The sequence below is a fragment of the Cyprinodon tularosa genome, unplaced genomic scaffold (genome assembly GCF_016077235.1).
Source record: "Cyprinodon tularosa strain WSP-4 unplaced genomic scaffold, ASM1607723v1 ctg296, whole genome shotgun sequence".
NCBI lineage: Eukaryota > Metazoa > Chordata > Actinopteri > Cyprinodontiformes > Cyprinodontidae > Cyprinodon > Cyprinodon tularosa.
Window position 1 is genome coordinate 479,107 of NW_024039003.1, and position 23,551 is coordinate 502,657.

Below are 23,551 nucleotides of genomic sequence, written 5' to 3' on the forward strand. Positions count from 1 at the left end.
CAGCTTCACTAATTCATATATTTTGATGCTTCATTGCTTCTTTTTTTTTTTTTTCTTTTCTTTAAACAGTGTCCTGTCTGGCAATGTGGCAATACGAATAATTGTCCTGCTGACAAAAAGAGCCCAACAGATTTTACTTTCACAAGTGTAGCAGTATGGCAATTGCCTTAATGGTCCACTTGTTTCATGCATATAAATTGCTTTATTATAATTATGCAGGGAGTTTTACAGTTTATATGGAAACTGCAATGTAAATAGAGCAGAAAAACAGAAGAAGAAAAGGAAAGAAAAAAAAGAAATTTTTATTTTTTCTTATTTTGCCCTCTTGCCGTTACAATAACTGACTGAATCTATTTAAATAGGGGTTTATTCAGTTCAAATCAGTTTATTTATAGAGCGCCAAGTCACAACATATGTCATCTTAGGGCACTTTACAGAGTATATTCAATCCAATCATACTAAATCATACGTTCCCTTGGGCCCTTCCGCCATAACATCCAGGGGAGGTAAGATAAGGGGGAGGCTGAATCCAAAATAACACTTAGAGCATGCTGCACAGGAATTTTCCATCAGCTTTGAGGCTTTTCTTGCTGGCTCTACATGGGGAATACAACAATTCAAATTTGTTGGGCTTTTCTGCCTTGAAGCAAGCCTGCACATGGAAGATATTATCCTATCTCACCTTTAAGTTCAACCACTACAGCCAGCCTGCATAGGGCTCATTTCACGGTCCTGCTCGTTTACAGCCTTTGTGAGCTCGTCAACCGCTGCCGGCAGCCTGATCAATGCCCAAATTGCCCCCAACATCCTCTGTGATCGCAGATACATCAGGTATTCTCCAAATCCAAAGAAATCCAAGTATCATAAATCCGAAAATCCATACATCTTCAATATCCTCCACTGACAACATTGTAAAACACACCATCCTCCAAGCCTTCCAGGAGTCCATGGTGTTTCCCACGAAGTATGTCCCGGTAGGACAGGAAGGGTAGCCTCGTGAGACCATCCTGATCTCGCGAGCTTTCAAGGTTTCACTCGCAGATCAGTCTGGAGACTCTCCGTTAAAGAAAATTTGGAGCCGTTCACCAAACGAACGTCCAATCAGCGTTGGCTTTGAGGCGGGTTGAGGTGTGACGCAACGAGAAGCGCGACAGTTCAGTCTAAAGAACATGGCGGCTTCAGCCGATGAAACTAGCGTTAGCGTGGCTATCGAGCAAGTTTTATCGGAATTACAGAGTATTTCTTCACTGAAAGAAGAGCAAAACACTGCTCTGGAGGCTTTTCTCAGAGGAAAAGATGTTTTTGCTCTTCTCCCGACTGGTTTCGGCAAGAGTAGCCTGGCTTGTGGTTGTGTTTTCGTCGTCGCTCTGTTAGTACGTCATATGCTCCGTTGATCTGATTGGTTTATTTGGCCCGTCTATCACCAACATAGGCCAATCAGCTAACCAGTATTTTCGCCCCTTCCCAAAATTACTTCAACGGAAGGTTTCCAGATGGATATGCGGAGCAAATCCATCTGGCGGAGTCAGGTTACAGGAAGGGCCCCTTTTCCCTGTCTTCCAGTTGAGAACATTTGATCAATTGCATTGAGAGACCAGCTGACCAGATCCAATGTTTGAATTCAGGTGATATGAAGAGAGAACTCAATAAAGACAAGACACAGCAAAGCAGGGACAGATCAGGAAGTTGCAGAGCAGCAGAAAAATGCAACCGCCTCCTTTAAGAGTCAGAACTGAACACTTGGTGTAAAGCTTTCAATCTTTTCCGTTGAGGAAATGTCTTATTAACTTTTGTGTTTCAGGTTTTACTGGGACCTGACCATGCTGCTGCTGATGGTGGGAAACCTCATCATCATCCCTGTGGGCATCACCTTTTTCAAGGATGAGCACACACCACCCTGGATTGTCTTCAATGTTGTGTCGGACACCTTCTTTCTCATAGACCTGGTCCTCAACTTTCGCACTGGCATCGTCAAGGAGGACAACACAGAGATAATCCTGGATCCACAGCAGATCAAGATCAAGTACCTGAAGAGTTGGTTTGTGGTGGACTTTGTCTCCTCTATACCCGTGGACTACATCTTTCTCATTGTGGAAACTCGCATCGACTCAGACTTCTACAAGACGGCCCGGGCCCTTAGGATCGTCCGGTTCACCAAGATCCTCAGTCTGCTGCGGCTGCTGCGCCTCTCCAGACTCATTCGCTACATCCACCAGTGGGAAGAGGTAGATTGTTGAATCTTTTTTATTAATTACCCTTGTTTTAAGAACTCATAATAGTCTGTTAAACTGTTACAAGGAGTCTAGATAATTTAAAGCCTTTAAACAATTTATAAGTGGATATTTTTGTCCACTTTGTTGGGAAAGTTTCTGTCTGTATTTTAGGGTTGCCATGTTATAATCTTAGTTGTTAACAGTGTTCTTTTTCTGTTAAACTTGTACATAGTGGGATTTCTCTTTTACTTTTTGGATCTTGCATAATAACAATACTTTTGTTAATGTCAGAAGTTGGCCGTTAATTTATGTTTTTTGTGAAAGTTTTTATATTACCATACTGAAATTGGCAGATTTCTCTTAAACTTTAACATTAGAACAGCATTAAAAAACGTTTTTCTATTAACAATATGCATTGGCTGAATTACTGAAGCAAAGAATACTATAGTATAAAAAGTAGAGAATTTAACATAACAGAAATTTTTCATCACAGAGATTTTATTCCGGTAAGAAACTGTATCTGGAAGGAGTTGCTGAATACCTGCTTGTCCATGAGCTGCAGGGTGGGGATGGTCTTGGGTGGAAAGTAGAGAACCTTAAAGGTACACTATGCAACCGGTGTTGATTTTCCAGCGAGACTCCCCCCAGAGGGCGAAAGTAAAAGTGCACTGTCGTAAATATGCACAGCTGTTCTCCTGGTTTCTCCGTCAAGCCAGGCGCGGTTGTTTTGAGCTTAGCAGACAGGCGAACGCAACGAATGACTAATGCTGCGTTCACACCGCAGCTGGCGCGACAGAAGCAGCGAGTTTACATGCAAAGTCAATGGTTGACGCGCGTCAAGGCGCAGCAAAGGAGCAGCAGGCCCAGCGCGTCTGAGCAGCTGAAGCAGGGAGAGAGACACAGCGCTGATGATCAGAGGCTATGATCTCTCTCCTCTTAAACAGTTTATTGACGCCTAAATTAACTTAAAATGCAGAAATCTGCCGGCAGAATATGCAGTTTGGATTATTTAGATGAAAAACACCTACCAGCCGCCGCGGTGAACCGCGAGGACGTGACCTGGCCAGAGGCTGCTGATGAAGGGGTTCCTTCTGTCGGCGCACCGCTGGTATGTGGGGGTCTGAGCGGCTCCGACAGAAAAAATATTGAAGGCAGGATAATAATCTGAATGAACTGACGGCACTGATTACGTTTTCAGGTGTATTTTCTCATTTAAACACATATTAAAACTACTTTATTCCAAATGATCACAGCAAATATAGCTGCAAGGCAGAGAAAGGATAGTGAAGCTCCGCCCAACGCGCGTCAGACACACTTTTGCACCGCACAGCCAGAGCGTCAGAACTAACTGGTTCAAGCAGCAAAAATGAAGCAGCAGACACGATTTTGCTGCTTTTGCTGCGTGAACGTAGCATAACTGCACAAGGATCGTCACTGTGCTAGCAACGAGAATGCTTTTAACTGGGGGGTGTAGCAGTTCTCGGCCGTAAAGCAAGACTGACTCTCACGAGACTTCTGAGCCTGTGGGTGCGGGTCGGTGCTCCTGCAATTGCAAGTGCGGTATTTCCCCCACAGACCACCAGGGCGGCCGAGAATACCTTTGTTCAACCTGAAATGACTCATTTAATCATCCAAAACGTTATGGAACACATTAATTAACTGAAAAATGTTGCATAGTGTGCCTTTAATAAACTTTAATGCTTTTAAGATATCATCTTCAATGTTGGAAGGTTGAGCAGCTGAATAGTCCAGGATGGAAAAGGTTTATCAGGGTATGTTATTTTCCTAGAGATATTTTTTTAAATCCTAATCAAGGATAAAATGTAACCCCGCCACAAAACAAAAAAAAAACAAAAACAGCCAGTTGACCCTCAGGTTTTATGTGACTTAAAGGCTGTGGGGTTTTCTGAATGATGGTTGAACGGTAGCTTCTTCTGGCAGCACCCACTCACACTGATGCACAGTGTGAGGATTAGTCTATTTGTTTTTGTCCTGCCATCCTTATTTCCACTGTCGTCTAAACCCTCCACTTTGTTTTCTTCCACATAAATTCTGTCTTGTTGAAGAATAGCTTGGCGTTGTATCTTTTGGTTTATATATTTCTCTTTTTTTTTTTTTTTCAAACAAGTTTTGACTGTTCCTAAATGTCCATTGCATCTGCTCCACCAAATTGACCAAAACAGACTTCTTATAGAATGAAACCTCTGTCATGATATGTAGTGCAATCTGCAACGGCATGAGCAATTCCTGCATTTTTATGGATAGATTGTCCCTGTTTGGACATCGTCATAGCTGACTTTTGTTGTGCCTTTGTGGTCCATCTTGTTCTAATGTTATACACTTTCACTGCATCGCCAAGTCGACATGCAAACCATCCATCCATTTTCCGTCAGCCTTATCCCAAGCGGGGCTGCGAGGGGGCCTGGTGTCTATCTCCAGCTCTCTACGGGCGTGAGACGGGATCCGCCCTGGACAGGTCGCCAGTCCATCGCAGGGCAACACTGAGACGAACTACCATTCACACACTCATAATGATTTAGAGAAGCCAATTAACCTAAAACTCATGTTTGTGGACTGTGGGAGGGAGCCAGAGTACCCGGAGAGAGCCTATGCATGCATAGGGAGAACATGCAAACTCCATGCAAAAAGACCCAGGGCCGGGAATCGAACCCGGAACCTTCTTGCTGCAAGGCAGCAGTGCTACCCACTTCTAACATGCAAACCATCGTCATATTTTTAGATAATTTCTCTCTTTGATATATAATGCACACAATCAACTTTTTCTTTCTCACTACTGTGAGAAAAATTAAGGTTTAAAAAATAAATTCAACCACAAAACTAATGCTTTAACTGTAAGCTAACTGCTTAAATCAATAAATCGGACAGAGAATCCTGAGCCTCTGTTGCTGCACTGACTATTCTACCCTGCACCTACAGTACTAGTGTCAGCATAGTTTTAGGTCTTAACTCAAACTCCAAATAAACAGAAAAGTGGTTTGTTTCTAAGAAAAAAAAAACTTGCTACTTGGGACAGATGTTTAAGAAACCTCTGTACCAATTTTTCTTTGAATAGGTCTCCTTCTGACATCATTTCTAATCTGTTCATCGACACGACAAACTGTTTGTCACACTTTAAAGGAAAAGTCTGGTCAGCAAGGAATAATTAATGGATCATTATTTTTACCTAAAACTAATACGTTCGCAGTGATTTAATGAATCTAGCGTTAATCGGTAAAAAAAGTAATAATTTCCGTCACCATCACGCTGCTACATTAGTCATACTTCATCCATCCTGTATATTCCTATTAATATACATTTTATTCTCTACTTCTTGTTTTTATATATCTGTAAATATTTTTTTCTATTTATATAATTTGATCTTGTAGCTAGTTTTTATAATTTATTTTTTTTATATTCGGATGTAACTGGGGCCGTCACTCTCAATTTCGTTCTACCTCATGTAACACGTGATGTGAATGACAATAAAGTCTCTTGAATCTTGAGTCTGGGAGCGGCCATTTTTGCCCAAATATAGTAACCCCTCCCTCCTGCCATCTTCCAGCAGTTACGTCACGGTGCGGTAAGCCTAGCGCCATTCTCCCCGCTTTCCAAGCTAAATCAATGGGAACTACTAGACACATCTGCAATCAACAACAATTATTGAAGATTTCCAGAGGACTTCACCATTGAAATTCACCAGAGCTATAGTGAAACTGACAATGCCCACGTGCATGGCAGCTGGATGCTGGAATACATCGGGTAAAAGTGAAAAAAAAGAGTTATTTCACCTTTCTGATTCCTGATCCTCCACGGACGGGTTGGTCGTTGGATCGCCAACTTGAAGAGGGAGGATTTGCCATCGAACTTCTGGCCAGAGAAAAAACCCGTAATATGTAGCCAACATTTGGAAGAAGAATGTTTTCAAGATGACTTGGATAATAGCGCGTTGTGACAAACACCAGATACAGCACTGGGACTTGATCAACAGCCGATACCGCACCGTGACGTCATTAACCAGTAGGTGGCAGTAGTGTTCTTTGACAAACATGGATGCCTCCAGTAAAACACATTCACATGAAAATTACTCTGAATTAAAAACACTTATGATTTAGTGAAAAGTATGGAATAATTTCACAATTAGAGTACTTTCAGAAGTTTGTATTCTGAATGTGACCGGATTTTTGCTTTAATGACAGAGGGTTGTTGTCAACATGATCTAGCAGCTCTTAATGTGGGGCTTTTACTTCCGGGGAGTCGTCAGTCGGGGTGTCAGGTTTGGTTTGAGGTTTTGAGGACCCAAATGCAGAGATGAGGAGGCAGAGGTGAGTTCTTGAAGATTTAATGAAATAACTGAGGCAAAAATTCAGGGGAAAACTCAAGTGGGGAGCCAGGAAAAGACGAGGAAACAGCACTGAGTAACTGCACAGGGAGAGCATATATAGGGGACACAACAAAGACAGGAGTCAGGACCGATAAGCTGATTGGGAGCAGGTGTGAACAGAGGATTCTAGAAGGGAGCTAGGGAAAAGGAGACCAACACAAGAGGGCAGCAGAGGGAAAACAAGAAATACCTAAGAACTCAAATACATCCAGAAAACACCACAAAATAGGAATTAAACCTATAAAACTAGAAAACAAAGAAAAACATGGATCAAAGTGAAGCTGAAAACTCAAAAGAAAACTTAAACACAAGTTAGTGCATCTGTACTTTTTAGACTGCTTCTTTGACACAAACAGTCTATAGATCCTCAGTATGCTAACTGATTAAAAAACTAAAACATTCTTTGCTGTTCTGAAAACTTTTAGGACTAGTGTGTTACTTCTTGAATATTTCAACACTCCAAATGGCTGGGAAAATTGTTCAATATTGCTTTTTAAAGAATGTCTTTTATCATTTCACATTATGCTGCCATTAATCTCTTTTGCAGGTGTTTCACATGACGTATGATCTGGCCAGTGCTATGGTACGTATCATGAACCTGATTGGCATGATGCTGCTGCTCTGCCACTGGGATGGATGTCTCCAGTTTCTGGTGCCGATGCTGCAGGACTTTCCTCCGGACTGCTGGGTCACTCGGAATAAGATGGTGGTAAGTGGATCAGGAGCAGTTTAGGTTGCCTTAAAATTAAAGTATATGTTGTATTTTTACCTGCAGACTTAACATTAAGAGCTGACTAAATATTTAGTTCTTTGGGTTTTTTTAGGCTTTATTAGGTCTTAATAATAATATTTGGAAAATGCTGGTGAAGTTTCTCAGTCATCCAGGTCATAGTCCTTCACAGGAACTTTTCCAATTAAAAACGTCAGAAATAGCGTTGAGTTTAAGGCTTTATACCGTAGCCCAACAAAGCCTTATTTTTGTTTAGAAAACATGCAAACTGAAACGGAAGAATGGGTCCCCCCCTTTGGAACGGGGGTCGTTTGGCTTCTTTGTTAGCCTGCAATCCCCCATACCTGTCTATGTCTCTGAAAGGGGGGTTGTTAAAGGGAATTGTTGGCCTGGCTGAACAGGTGAGGTTTTCTGTTCCCCTGTAAAGGGATTGGGGCTGCGATAATAGCGGGAAGGGATCCCTTCAGATCATTTCAGAGACAGACAGGTATGGGGTATTGCAGGCTAATAAAAGAAGCCAAGCGGTGGACCGGTTCTTCTGGTTCAATTTGTATGTTTTCTAAACAAAAACAAGGCTTTGTTGGGGTACTGTATCAAGCCTGGAACTCAACGCTATTTCTGACATTTCCAATTGAAAAAGCTTCCTGGATGGGAAGAGAAACGTCTTCAAATTTAGAAACAAAATCCAGTGGATTTTTATTTTTTTTTTACTTTTTTGGAATATTTGGAAGACATCATGCAAATAGTATGTCCTCTTTGCCATGTTTATGTGTGACCAACTGATAGGATAATCAGAGAATTGATTGGTAAAACAGAAGCTAAAGTAGGTGCTGTGGTGATATTAGGAACACTAAATGAATGCAGTGATGATTTAGCAGGATAAAATGGCCACCACCTGCACTCAGTTTCTAAAACTCTCAACAAAGCTCCTACAGGCGATGCTGCAGCAGCACTGCCGCATTCTTACTGATGAACTTTTTCTTTCCGCCCCCACGTCTCCACCAGAACGACACCTGGGGTCAGCAGTATTCCTATGCCTTGTTCAAAGCCATGAGTCACATGCTTTGCATTGGGTACGGCCTGTACCCACCCATCGGTATGGGAGACGTCTGGCTCACCATCCTCAGCATGATCGTGGGCGCTACCTGCTTTGCCATGTTTGTGGGGCATGCCACAGCTCTCATTCAGTCCTTGGACTCCTCAAGGAGACAGTACCAAGAAAAGGTGAGATTCTTTTCTTGTATAAGTTGAAGAGAAATGCACTGATCAAAGAGAACAATGAAAGGATATTATATCATCCCCATTTATATATCCAAACAGATGTCACTAGCCTTAAAATGGATGAAAATCAAAATAAATATAAAAACAAATGCTTTTTGATTCATTCTCTAGTGACATTTAAATCGCAGGAAAAACGTTTCTCTGTAAATCTTTTTGTTCATCATCTTTTTATATTTTTTGTTGTATTTTTATCTTTAATGGCATCTTGCTTTAACTCTTTGTACTCTATATAAGCTACTGGAACCAGAATTTCCCTGAAGGAGTAATTCCAAGGGAGAATATAACAGTTTCCTTCCCCTGATCGACTGACTGATATAAAACGTACCTAAAACTTATATACTTAAAAGCACTTTTGCAGTTCTCCTAAAATTATTTGCAAAAAAGGTTGAAAATCATGTATCATTTCCCACCAAGGCAGAAAAATGCAAATATTTACGTTGATATATTTAATAAAATCCCAATAAAATACACTTCATTTTGATTGCAAGGCTTAAACATAAGGGAAAATGAACTAATAGGAACAGTTTTCATTCATTATATTAAGATAAAATATGACCATTTAAAAAATATGGGATGCTGTTTTAAAAGTTAAGCGGTCAAAAATTAGGAGCAATATTTACGGTTGTTTAGCTTGTTTTATAACAAAATGAAGTTCCAATATTTAGCTGAAAACTAAATATTTTGTTTGTTAAATAAATATTTAGCTTCAAATTAAATATTTATTCAGCAAACTAAGTATTCAGCTTGCTAGGCTGGTGCTAGATGCTAGCTAAATATTTAGTTTGTTAAATAAATATTAAATTTTGAGCTAAATATTTAGTTTGCAAATGAAATACATTAAATTTTTTTTAAATAAATATCTAGTTCCAAACTGAATATTTAGTTTTAGTTTGTTAAATAAATATTTAGCTCCAAACTAAATATTTATCTAACAACCTAAATAGTTAGTGTGTTGAATAAATAATTAACTCCAAATGAAATATTTATTTAGCAAACTAAATATTTGGCTAGCTTGCTAGCTTGATGCTAGCTAAATATTTAGCTTGTTAAATAAATATTTAATTTGGAGCTAAACATTTAGTTAGAAAATTAAATGTAAATAAATATTTAGCTCCAAACAAAATATTTAGTTTGTTATCTCCAAATTAAGTATTTATTTAGCAAACTAAGTATTCAGCTAGCTTGCTAGCTTGGTGCTAGCAAAATATTTAGTTTTGTTCAATAAATGTTTAATTTGGAGCTAATTATTTGCTGAACAAAGAAAATATTTAGTTTGGAGCTAAATATCTATAAAAAATACAACTAAATATTTAATTTGCAAACTAAATATTTAGCTCCAAACTAAATATTTATTTAACAAAGTAAGATTATTATTAATGAATGAATGACATACTGAAAAAATTACTTGGAAAAAAAATAAGTCCCTTATTTTTAAAACACTCTAAATAACCATAAATATTGCTCCTAAATTTTTTGACTGCATAAATTACAAACGGCAACCCATATAAAAAGGAGTCAAAATCTGCATTGTTATTAGTTGATAGAATTAAAACACACACACATGCCTCAAATCTATTCATATTGGGCCTCAAGAGCTGTTAGGGTTTTTTTTTCTGGTGTGGAAAAGAAGACAAAAACGTCCAGAGAACCAGCAGAGGAAGAGCTCATTGACTGATGTACACATCCGCTGATGTGACAGATAAAAAGAGACAGATATGGCACAGATTAAAATCAGAGGAGCAGAGGCTTATGGCAGGAAGCGCCATACGTCGACTGGCTGCTGTGATGGTCGGCGCTGCTCCGCTGGTGGAGAACACTGCTGAAGGACACGCTGGTTAATGTCATTAGCTGCAGGCTGCAGAGCACAACTGTAATTGTCAGATGGGGCAGAGCCACAACAGCTCGCTGTGAGCAGGTTTCACAGATGGCCTGACAGTCGACTGTTAACATAATGAGATACATTATAGTCCACCTCTGAGCCGGCACATTAATCAGGTTAATATATTCCTTCTAACATGACTTTGCATTTCGTCTTTGCAGGAGAAGCATTTGCTTAAAACCTGCACTGGAAAAATGATCTAGAAATATGTAAACATTTCTTAAATTAAGTGTATTTACCCTTAATTTCAGTAGGTAAATGAGATAGTTTGCTAATTGAACGAGTATTTTTACTCTTAAAATAAGACAATTAGATAACATGCACTTATTTTTTCTTATTTTATGTGTAAATTGTCTTGTTCCATTGGAAAAATGTCTCTTTTACCTCCTTAATCCAAGAACAAAGGCACTTATTTTAAGAAAAAATGCCTTATCTAGATGTTGATTATTTTCCAGTGTGTCTGATTCTTGGTTATAAACAGCTTTGACTAGTTAAAATGTGGTTGTTTTGTTCCAGTATAAACAAGTGGAGCAGTACATGTCCTTCCACAAACTCCCCGCTGATATGAGGCAGAGGATCCATGATTATTACGAGCACCGTTATCAGGGGAAGATGTTCGATGAGGAGAGCATCCTGGAGGAGCTGAACGAGCCGCTGCGAGAGGTCAGCTTTCATCTGAACACAGCTGGTTCCACGTTTAATGGCAGTCCAGCTGAATTTGATTTATATAAGTTGTACCACGTCAGCATAAATTAAAGCATGTCGCTCTAAATGAGACTGAGATAATTATTGATTTAATCCAATATGCCTGCCACACTTTCCATGATAATGTTAATAGTCTTGTAATCTGATTAGTAACGGTCGTATGAGAGCCGAGAACCTTATTAACGGAGCGCTAAGCTGCTTTTATAATGATTGAAATGTACGCATGTGATACAGGCGCTCTGAATGCATCAGCTCTGCATTAAATAAATAGATTAACAAGCGTTTTTCAACTGTTTCCTCAGGAGATCATCAACTTCAACTGTCGCAAACTGGTGGCGTCCATGCCTCTGTTCGCCCACGCCGACCCCAACTTTGTCACCTCCATGCTCACCAAGCTGCGTTTCGAGGTCTTCCAGCCGGGCGACTACATCATCAGGGAGGGGACCATCGGGAAGAAAATGTACTTCATCCAGCACGGCGTGGTCAGCGTCATTACAAAAAGCAGCTCAGACACAAAGCTGACCGACGGCTCTTACTTTGGAGGTGAAGTCCACCTTGCTGGATGCTCCACAGAGGGGGAGGGAGGAGAGAAGGGGAGGGGGGGTGAGGCTCTTTTAATGTGTGAGGAGGAATGGTGACTGTAAGATTTATTTTGATTTAGTTTGCACAGGCTCTCAACAGATTAACTTCCCCCGACCATTACATCTGGTTAAAGTCGTCATCTCCTTAAAAGGCCTCGGGACTAAGAGCAGCAAAGCTCTGTGATCTTTGAGTCCATTTGGAGTTTTGTCCCTTGTTTAAAGCTTAAAACGCTGAACTTTCTGGCTGTTTTTATCGGCATCACCTCGACTTTTAAAGGTTTGCTGCAAAGCCACGCACTGCCTAAAGTTACTGTCAATATTTCATAAGATTTCTTTCTGATTTTTCAAAGATTTCTATGTGTAAAGTTAAAGAAAATGTACGAAACAGATCTAAGCATGAAAAATTAGATCATAAGGTAGACCATGTGAGTGCGTTTTGGTATTGTCCACATGCCTGAAAAAAAAAAAGGCAAGCGGTTTATGTGAAATGGTTCATTTTTCCCCCCCTTTTTTTAATGGGGCATTATTTTCTTTTCTGATCTGGCATGACAGATGAGGTCAGGACAAACTGTAAGCTGCAGAAATTGCATTAAGAGCTCCATCTGTGGGGGTTCGGAGGCATCAGGCGGTCCAGTTTTTATCGCGTCACTCTAATATGACTGTTTCTCACTTTGCTTTTAGAAATGGATCTAAATCGACATGAACTCTTTAGCTGTGCAAAACAGATCTTGCATAAGGAATGAGCAGGGGCGGATTTAGGTAATTTGGGGCCCTAGGCAAAGACAGGCAGGGGGCCCTCTGAATTGAGAAGACAACACATCAAACAAACCCAGATAGAGAAATGTTAATAGAATAGACATCCATTATCTGTTCTAAGTTGTGTCCCTCTCTTCTTGTCCCTTTTCTTCTTGTTTTCCTCTCTATGTTTTGTACTCAGCTGACTTTTCATGCTGTCTCTAAAGGAATGAAAGATTTTTTCCAAGCACTAAGCTCACTTAGCTGATTGCTCCTTCCTGTGTTTCCAAAAAGGCCAAAGTAAATAACCCAGTCCTTCTTTTCACTGTAGACAAGCCATGATCTGCTTATCTGTTCTCCATTTTTCATTTGGATGAAATAATAGCTGCATGAATCATGACAGCAGACAAGATAGAGGAGAGCAGGAGGCGGGGTTACCAATCTACTCGCTCTGGAGAGCAGAGTTCGCTGCTTTTAGATGTTGTCTCCAAAGTCTCCAGTAGCAGATAAATGTCGCTAGATTTGGCGCTTTTTTGAAATCAAAGTTCTAGAGGGATCTGAAAAGTCACTAAATATAGCGACTAAAGCGCTAAGTTGGCAACAGACATGTTCACAAGTCATTTTTTGCTAGTCCAAGTCACATTTCAAGCCTTGAGAGCTCAAGTCCAAGTAAAGTCTCAATTCTAGAGTACAGAAGGCCTGTTGCAATATTAAATTAATCGCACAATAAATTCTAATCACATGATTAATAAAAATAAGTTCAATAATTTGCGTGCTTGCTTGTTTCTCCTTGTGTTTTCATCTCCTTCACTGAGATGGTATAGCTTAAAGGTCGCTATTATATCTATGGAATTATCGTTATCTTGAACTAGTAAGTAAAAAATACATGCTAATATGTCACGTAGCGTTGCGTCAGTGACGTCAGCGCTACGTGACAGTTTGACAGCCCCTCTGCTGTGTGCGGGTAAGGCGAGCGGCGATCAGTCAAGTTAGTAAAACAAAAAACACTTAAAAAATAAAATATTGTTCACAAGTCGGAAATCGCGAGTCTTGGTCGAGTCTGAAGTCCTTCAAATGCAAGTCTAAGTCGAGTCTGAAGTCATTAAATATGCGACTTAAGTGCGACTCGTGTACGAGTCACAAACTGGAGTCCCCACCTCTGGTTGGCAACACTGCTCTTTGCATGGTTTGTTTTCAAATGGTTTGCTGCTGTCTGTTTGGACCTTTCTGAACATGTGCAGCAAATGGACTGATCCAATATGGTGGACACTGAAGGGGGGGGCTGAGACACACTTAATATTATCAGCGTTCTGATGGCATTTTAGCCAAAGGATTTTAATCAAAAATATAATTAATGTGCACAAATAAGGAATAGTTGTGTTAACTATATATGTAAACATAGTTTTATGAGGCCTCCAGGAAATTGGGGCCCTAGGCAACTGCCTATTATTGTCTAATGGTGAATCCCCCCCCGGGGGTGGAAAAGTGTAATATAACACTTACTGTTAATGATCCGTGCTTTAAAAAAAAACTCTTCTTTTAATACAGATCTTAGATGCTGCTAAAAGAACAACTGATGAACTTTTACTTTCCTCTGTCTTTGTAGAGATCTGCTTGTTGACTCGAGGCAGAAGGACCGCCAGCGTGAGAGCAGATAACTACTGCCGGCTGTACTCTCTGTCCGTAGACAACTTCAATGAGGTGCTGGAGGAGTATCCCATGATGAGGAGGGCCTTTGAGGCAGTTGCCCTTGACCGCCTGGACCGTATCGGTGAGGATCCGTCCATCACCGGCTTTATATCAGAGTTACAACAGAATTCTCAGATAGATCTAATTTACTCAGAAAATAAAGCCAGATTTAGGGGAGCACAGCTTTTTATCTCCACCATCACATGAGATGAGAGGAGGTGTCAAAAGTATTTATGTTTATTACTCCAGTAGAAGATATAAATTCTGCTGTTTAAAAACCAGCTTGTATGAGTTAGAGCAGGCATCCCCAAACTCTGTCCTTTAGGGCCACTGTCCTGCAGGTTTTAGAGGTTTCCCTGCTTTAGCACAGCTGATTATGATGATTGCAGTAGAGCAAAAGCCTACTTTTGCTATCAATTAAAATCAGCTGTGCTGGAGCAGAGAAACATCTAAAACCTGCAGGACAGCGGCCCTCAAGGACCGAGTTTGGGGATGCCTGAGTTAGAGGATCAACTTAAGATTTTTACTCCAGTAAAAGTGTAAAACTACCATTTTTCAATTCAATTCAATTCAGTTTATTTCTATAGCACCAATTTCACAACACATGTCATCTCAAGGCACTTTCCAGTTCACCAGATCATCCAGTCAAATTGATACAAAGTTTTCTATCTAATGAAAACCAGCTGATTGCATCGACTCATTGACTCTTCAGCAATCCCTCACACTAAGCATGCTTGTAGCGACAGTGGAGAGGAAAAACTCCCTTTGAACAGGAAGAAATCTCCAGCAGAACCAGGCTCAGTGTGAGCGGCCATCTGCTGAGGCCCACTGGGGTTCAAGGAGACAGAAGCAAACATAGAAAAAGAAGCATAGATACAAAAGGCAACTGTCAACCAGCTCCACAGGCGGCCCTGTCCAGGAAACACACAGCCAGGCAGACGAGCTCCGAGCCAGCTCCCATGCCAGAGGACGAAGAGAGCACATCCACCCATTCACGGTCAGAGAAACAGGACCACACTGGAAAACAGGCCGATCTCCAGCATCTATAAACAAGGGTGTTGATGGAAGCAGTTGAGCTGATGTTTCTTTCCAGGATGGAGTCACAGCCAAACAGGAATGGACGAGGCAAAGCTACTCTGAGGAAAAGCAGAGAGAGCAGAACGTTAGAGATTGAACTACTTAAAGTATAAAAGTAAACGTAATGCGGGACAAATGTTAAGGACAGAACTTTACTGCTCTACCCTATTAAAGGAACATTTTTCTACATTTCTGGATGATAACTTCTTTAGACTTAATTTTCCTGATTTTATAACTGATGGTAACAGTGTCACATTTAACTTGTCATCATCTTAAAAAGCTATTTATTTTGGTCAGTGGTGAACAACAAGTCGAGGCAGCCAGGGGCGGATTCAGAAAATTAGGGTCCTATGCAAAGACAGGCAGGGGGCCCTCTGAATTGAGAAAACAAACACATAAAACAGACCCAGATAGAGAAATGTTAATAGAATAGACATCCATTATCTGTTCTAGGTTGTGTCCCTCTCTTCTTGTCCCTTTTCTTCTTGTTTTCCTCTCTATGTTTTGTACTCAGCTGACTTTTCATGCTGTCTCTAAAGGAATGAAAGATTTTTTCCAAGCACTAAGCTCACTTAGCTGATTGCTCCTTCCTGTGTTTCCAAAAAGGCCAAAGTAAATAACCCAGTCCTTCTTTTCACTGTAGACAAGCCATGATCTGCTTATCTGTTCTCCATTTTTCATTTGGATGAAATAATAGCTGCATGAATCATGACAGCAGACAAGATAGAGGAGAGCAGGAGGCGGGGTTACCAATCTACTGGCTCTGGAGAGCAGAGTTCGCTGCTTTTAGATGTTGTCTCCAAAGTCTCCAGTAGCAGAAAAAAGTCTCTAGGTTTGGCGCTAGGAGCTTTTTAGAAATCAAAGTGCTAGAGGGGTCTGAAAAGTGGCTAAATATAGCGACTAAAGCGCTAAGTTGGCAACGCTGCTCTTTGCATGGTTTGTTTTCAAATGGTTTGCTGCTGTCTGTTTGGACCTTTCTGAACATGTGCAGCAAATGGACTGATCCAATATGGTGAAAGGGGGGGCTGAGACACAGAGTTATATGGGGCCCCCAGGAACTTGGGGCCCTAGGCAACTGTCTAGTATTACCTAAAGATAATACTCCGGCAGGAGTAGGACTACTCTGGTGCATTAGACACTATCCAGCCCTACCTGCTCAGGGACAAACTGAATAACATGGGAGCGGAGACGTGCCTGGTGGCATGGATCTCCAGCTACCTCACAGACATGCCACACTATGTTAGGCTAAAAGACACCTTCTCTGAAACTGTGGTCAGCAGCACTGGAGTCCCCCAGGGTACAGTGCTGGCCCCTGTCCTCTTCACCTTATATACCTCGGACTTCTGTTACAGCTCTGAGCTGTGACATACAGAAGTACGCAGATGATACAGCCATTGTCGGGGACTTTGCCACCTGGAGCTCAACATCTCCAAGACGAATGAGCAGCTCATAGACTTTGGGAGGAATGGACCAAAGACTAAACCGGCACTACTGGAAGGGGCTGAGGTGGAGGAGGAGGATTCATATAAATACCTTAGGTTGTGGCTGGATAATAAACTGGACCGGTCAACACACACCCACAACCTGCAATTTAATTCAGTTTGTTTCTATAGCGCCAATTAACAAGACATGTCATCTCAAGGCACTTTACAGTTCACTAGGTCATCCAGTCAGATTGACTCAAAGTTTTCTATCTAAGGAAAACCAGTTGATTGCATCGACTCATTGATTCTTCAGCAATCCCTCACACTAAGCATGCTTGTAGCGACAGTGGAGAGGAAAAACTCCCTTTTAACAGGAAGAAACCTCCAGCAGAACCAGGCTCATGAAGGTCGGCTGTCAGCCATCTGCTGATCCTCCAGAATAATAAGCCTATAGCAGCAACTATAGAGATAGCTCAGCTTTTAGTAAAACTTGTATTTTAGATTTGATATCGTATTTATTTTCTGTGGGATTAAAAGTATATTTATGTCAGGTCTAAGCACCTAAAACATCATACATACATACAGGGAAAGAAAGAAGGCACAGAGACAATTAATTTAGTTTTAGTTGCGAGGAAGGTAGTAGGAAGAGACTGCAGAGTTTACAATCTCCACCCCACTCTGCAGTCCCAGCGTTCTGCTCGCTATTTATTAGAAATCAGGGGTCCCTTGTTACAACAGCTGAGACTGCTCCAGAGATGAGAAACAACATGAAAAATTCAGAGTTGCAGTCTCAGTAAACATCATATAAATTTCAGGGTTCAGTCAAAGTTTAAGCTGTTGAAGCTGTTCACCAAAGTTCAGCAGGTCGAGTGCTGCACGTAAATCAACCACAACCTCCCCAAAAGCAAATCTACAAATCACAGTATACTTCAGAAAAGATGGCTACAAACACATGCATATAGCACACAGCTTTATGCATGATAACACTACACAGATACATTTATATTAGGGCTGCAACAACAAATTGATAAAATCGATAAAAATCGACTTTTAAAAGCGTTGGCAACGAATTTCATCATCTATTAGTTGTGTCGCGCGATGAATGCGTCATCCGCCGCCGTCGTCATCACTGCCGCTCGATTGAAACGGGGGAAGAAAAAAAATACGGCAGAGCGAGCCAGCGCCGCAGGTGAGCAAAGGCTGTTTTCAAAAGGCAGAAACGTCAACTGTTCTAATAACCGATACCGCAAACGCAAGCTGCGTCTCAATTCGCAGACAGCCTGCGCTTTGTAAAGCGAAAAAAGTCGTAACATGCAACTTTTGTAAAAACAAATGAACATGGCACGGAAGCACCACTGTTATGATGCAGCACCTGAAAAGAAAACACGATGGAGCCTTCGATGGCAGTGAAGAGAGCTGATCAGCAGGGTGAGCGGCCATGTTTGTTTCATTTTAAAGAGGGGAAACGTAACGTTAGTTTCTCAGGTAGCTCATCTGATGCTTTCCTTACCGTGTTAGTAGGTTACAGACAGGGATAAGGTTGGCTACTTATTTTACTTTTAATTTCATTTGAATTAGCTTAAGCAGCGTTTATATTTTCTTTATAAATAAATTAACTTGCAAATTATGAGGGCAAGGCTTTTAAAGTTTAAATCTTCTGGCAAAGATAAAGTAAAGAAGATCCTGCAATTTATGGACGTAAAGCAGAATAAAATCCAGCAAGATCAGTAATATGTCAATTAATTATCTGCCACATTCCCATGTAAATATCTGTCTTTGGAGGATGTGTTTTTTAGCACCCCTAGTTCTCTAATTTTTATTCCAAATACAATTTATAATTTGAATCACAGGGCTATTTTTATCTCTATGGTTCAGTATTTTCTCAAGCAGCAACTTTAACTGCTATACTTTCCTGTCTTAAAAGGCAGAACTCTTCTAGTCTAAAAAAACTCATTTGTTGAAATGGGGGGGCCTATTGTTTGAACCCCTTAGGGGCTTTAAAAACAAAAATGTCTCTTTTTGCGCTTTATGAAACAAAGTAGCCTATATTTTGTGGATGTACAGCTACATTTCTCATGTAAGTTTGCGTAGTTTTAACACAAACATTTATTTTTCATATTGCACCAGTACAGTTAATGAGCAACCTGTACTTGTGTGCTTGTTTGTTCTGTCTAAAATGTTTATTTTGGAATAAAGAGGTTAATATAAAAAAATTTTTTTGTCCGATTCATCGATTAATCGAAAAAATAATCGGCCGATTCATCGTTTTTAAAAATAATCGTTAGTTGCAGCCCTAATTTATATACAATTATTCTAACAATTTATTTGAATGAGAATAATTGAATTTATTTTTATTTTCAACCACATTGTTCTCAGCCAGTAAGGAGTCCGACTTGTGTTAGATGTTTTAATGTTTTTTTCTTCCTCTGTCTTTATAGGAAAGAGGAACTCCATTTTACAGCATAAAGTCCAGCATCACCAGAGTTCCGGCACATTAAACCTTCATGAAACAGAAATTATCCAAAGAATCGTCCAGCATGACCGCGACATGGCCCACTGTACACAGTTGATCCAAAGCAGCACTGGTCACAGTTTAAACCCCCCTGCTGCACCCCCATCACCCACGCCTCTCATCTGGACCCCACTGCTTCAGGCGCCGTTGCAGGCTGCAGCTGCCACCACACCCCTGGCTCTGGCCTTGGCCCACCACCCCCAACTCCTGTTCCACAGTCCTCTGGTTCCTGGGTCTGGCTCCATGAAGGGCCAGAGCCATTCAAGGAGAGTGCAGATGGCAGGAAACACCTCAAGTAGCTATGGTTCAGTTCCTAGTTCCCCCGTCTGCGCTGCTACATCTAGATCTGTGGTTGAGACTCCCTCGTTGGGGTTCTCTTTGCCCCAGCATCACTCTACTGGAGTTTTTCCCCCCACAATGATGTCGCAGCCCATCTTCACAAGCAGCCTGCAGCCAGTGACCCCACTGCCCGCTCCTCAGCCTATGTATCAGCCTCCTCACTGCGGCATGACCCCAGTTTTCCCCTTCAATCAGGCCACTGTCTCCTACACCTGCTCTGCACAGCTCCACCCTCAGCCCTTTCTTGGTGCTATGACCAATCCACCTCAGCCTTTAGGTTTACTTAAACAGGGGGCACCAAGTAAGCTGGCGGGAAGATTTCCAGCCCCGACCATCGGTCCTCTGATCTGCAGCTCACTCAACCCCATTCTGAGCCAGCTGCAGCAGACCTGTCACCCCTCCAGCCTCAACAAAGAGACCAGCACTCCCAGCAACATCAACCTCCCACGTTTTCCCATCATAACCAGCAGGCAAGTCCCCATGGGAATAAGTGCGCCATCATCAGCAGGTGGAACGGGGACCGCCGCCTCTCTAGCGCAGCACACCCTGGCAGGGCTACAGTCAGTTTTCCTCCCACAGGTTCTCACCGAGCACTCGGCCCTTGCCTCCCTGGCCCAGTACGGGTCGGCAGAGGCCTCGCCTTGCTACACCCCCCCTCTCACGCAGAGCCCTGTGATGGCACGGACGGTTCACCACAGTGAGCTGCCCATCACCTCCAGCTTTCACAGCTCCCTGCCACTTCAGAGCTCACGTCCATCCAGGGGGGGCTCCCCTCAGAAAGAGAGAACAGAGTCACCTGTGGATCTCTTCGCCCAGGAAATAAAGACAATCTCAGGCTCTCAAAGCTATTTACACCAGGAAAGGCCTTCGGTCATGAGTGGCTCCTCAGATGGGGCAGCAAGGAGCCACCATTCTCCCTTGGCTGTCAATAAACCCTACACCCCCATCCCAGGTCAGGGCATTCCTGCCAGTCGGACGCCATCAGGGCCTGAGCCGCGGAAGCTGTCGGCCGCTGATCAGTCTCCCTCTCAAGAGTCAGACAGTAAACAGAAACAGTCCAAACTTCCCTCCAACTTGTGAGTGCCAGAAACACCCTCCTTCACCTGCTTAGCAAAGAGGAACTCCTCTATGTTTATGGAAGCGAATCGTTACCATATTTCAAATGAAAAAGCATTTTCAGATATGCTTTTTCATTTTAAGAATGTGGCTGCGTTGTTTGACTCATAGATCAAGTAATCAATCATCCTATTTGCATTTTCATTTTTTCAACACTGCTCATCCTTTCACTTAATTAAAATGAAAAAGACATTTGAGATTTATTTTTCAAAATGTACCCCAGCAAATACATACCAGAATTCAATTTGAAATGTAAAATTAGAAAATAAAAAAGCATTTCCAGAAATGCTTGAAAACGAGAAAGCAATGTCTGTTGTGTTTTCTCTTTGATTATGGCATAAAATGTGCAGTCTTAAAGAAGAAAATGCAAACAGGATGATTGATTACTAATTTCATTTATGAGTCAAGTAATGCAGCCACTTTCTTAAAATAAAAAAAACATTTCTGGAAATGCTTTTTCATTTTCAAATTTTGCGTTTCAAATCGCATTTTGGTAAGTATTTGCTGGGGTACATTTTGAAAAATAAATCTCAAACGTCTTTTTCTTTTTCAGTTTAATTAAGTAAAAGGCTGAGCGGTGTTAAAGAAGCAAATGCAAATAGGATGATTGATTACTAATTTCATTTATGAGTCAAATAATTCAGCCACATTCTTAAAATAAAAAAACATTTCTGGAAATGCTTTTGCATTTTAAATATGGTAGCGATTCGCTTCCATATATGTTGGCATGTTTTAATGTTCAATTCAGCGCTGAGGAGATGGGGGGTGTTTAAGGGAGATAATTTTTAGTTTTTAATCAGAGCGAATGACAGACAAAATCATATTTTTTCTACAGAACATTTTCAATACGTCAATAAAACCCAAAAGTACTATTGGGTGTATATTTAACACCTGATAAAAAAAAAAAAAATCTCTTCTTATATATACTATATTATATTCTAACCTTTCTCTGTGATTTGTTATTATTATTTATTTCAAACCTTACTGTTCAGACAATTTATTGGTTCCCTTCTTAGCTGCAACTCTAATTATCCCCGACTTTATATTTGGTTTATGACTGAAACCAAAAGTTGCTTCCCTCTGTTAACATACTTTCCAGAGAGCAAAGGGAGGCCGTGTGAGGACGGGGTCACCCCCTCGTCCTCCGTCATGGAGATGCAACAGACGGTGCACTTTGCTCGTTTCAGAGATCACTGCGGCGCAAAGGATTTGGTATCGACGAGTCTTCCAAGAAAGAAAGCTTTCTCAGCAATATTGCACACCCAGATGGGTCACACTGATCAGACTGCATTAAAATAACGGAGCAATGAATGTAACAATGTCAGTCTGCGGGGGAGGACAAAAGACAAATCAACCCGAGGTTGAGGTTTGTGTGCCATGAGCATAGTATGCAATATTTTTTTATTTTATGTGCAAAGGTACTGTGAAGTGAGTCAGCAGGTAATATATTTGTCATGATCGCAGCCCGGGTAGCTGATCTAATTACCAACTTTATTCACCTGCCGTTCCCTCCCCGTTCTCTAATTATCATTACTTCTATCCACCTGCTCCCTCTGCTACTTAACTCTCATGAAACAAACATAAATCACTACACTAAATTCATAAGAATAAACTAAGAATGCTAGCCTCGTGAGACCATCCTGATCTCGCGAGCTTTCAAGGTTTCACTCGCAGATCAGTCTGGAGACTCTCCGTTAAAGAAAATTTGGAGCCGTTCACCAAACGAACGTCCAATCAGCGTTGGCTTTGAGGCGGGTTGAGGTGTGACGCAACGAGAAGCGCGACAGTTCAGTCTAAAAAATATGGCGGCTTCAGCCGATTAAACTAGCGTTAGCGTGGCTATCGAGCAAGTTTTCTCGGAATTACAGAGTATTTCTTCACTGAAAGAAGAGCAAAACACTGCTCTGGAGGCTTTTCTCAGAGGAAAAGATGTTTTTGCTCTTCTCCCGACTGGTTTCGGCAAGAGTTTGATCTATCAATTGGCTCCTCTTCGTCGTCGCTCTCTTAGTACGTCATATGCTTCGTTGATCTGATTGGTTTATTTGGCCCGTCTATCACCAACATAGGCCAATCAGCTAACCAGTATTTTCACCCCTTCCCAAAATTACTTCAACGGAAGGTTTCCAGATGGATATGCGGAGTAAATCCATTTGGCGGAGTCAGGTTATAAGAATGCATGAATGCACTACAAATACAACCGAATAGTGATCTGGCCCCGATAGCTAGGCTGAACCATATATATAACATAGGGAGCAGGTGAATAGGATTAATAATAATTAGAGAACGGGGAGGGTACGGCAGGTGAATGAAGTGGGTAATTAGATTAGCTACCGGGGGTTTCAGTTAGAATTCAACACAAAAGTTGGTTTCAGGAGTGTAGCAAAAAAGGTAAAACTATATAGATTCATACATAACACAGAGTATTACATTTCAAGTTTATATTTGAATACATTTTGATTATGGCATACAGTGGGGCAGCTGTACGTAATACTGTGTCGGGGCTCTGTTCATGTGTGCTACTGCATTATAAAGCATAGAAGCGATCAGTCTGTAGCTGACATGACTTTATGGTAATTATTACAATAATGATAAAAGTGATGATAAAATTGGATAAAAAATCCGTGGTAAAGCCTGAACTGCACAACTCTGCAACCATAGCCCCCAAAACACTAATACAGCAGTTTAAAGGAAAAGTCCGCTCAGCAAGGAATGATCCATGGATCATTATTTATACCTAAAACTAATACGTTCGCAGTCATTTAACGATTTTAGCTCTAAATAGTTAAATAGTTTTCGTCGCAATCACTCAGTCTGGGAGCGGCCATTTTTCCCCAAATATAGTAGCCCCTCCCTCCTGCCATCTTCCAGCAGTGACGTCACGGTGCGGTA

The 23,551-nt window shown here is 41.2% G+C and overlaps 1 protein-coding gene across 1 annotated transcript in view; it reads left to right on the forward strand.

Annotated features, from left to right (window-relative positions):
- The window catches only part of LOC119787363 (potassium/sodium hyperpolarization-activated cyclic nucleotide-gated channel 1-like), a 35,920-nt gene extending 15,208 nt beyond the window's left edge, over window positions 1–20,712 (forward strand). Inside the window, exons 2-8 of the mRNA XM_038291185.1 lie at window positions 1,802–2,225; window positions 7,142–7,303; window positions 8,330–8,548; window positions 11,001–11,147; window positions 11,492–11,732; window positions 14,112–14,276; window positions 19,134–20,712. Of these exons, the coding sequence (XP_038147113.1) occupies window positions 1,802–2,225; window positions 7,142–7,303; window positions 8,330–8,548; window positions 11,001–11,147; window positions 11,492–11,732; window positions 14,112–14,276; window positions 19,134–20,626 (2,851 nt within the window). The 3' untranslated portion in view covers window positions 20,627–20,712. The remainder of the gene's footprint in view (window positions 1–1,801; window positions 2,226–7,141; window positions 7,304–8,329; window positions 8,549–11,000; window positions 11,148–11,491; window positions 11,733–14,111; window positions 14,277–19,133) is intronic.
- Window positions 20,713–23,551: the final 2,839 nt, after the last annotated feature.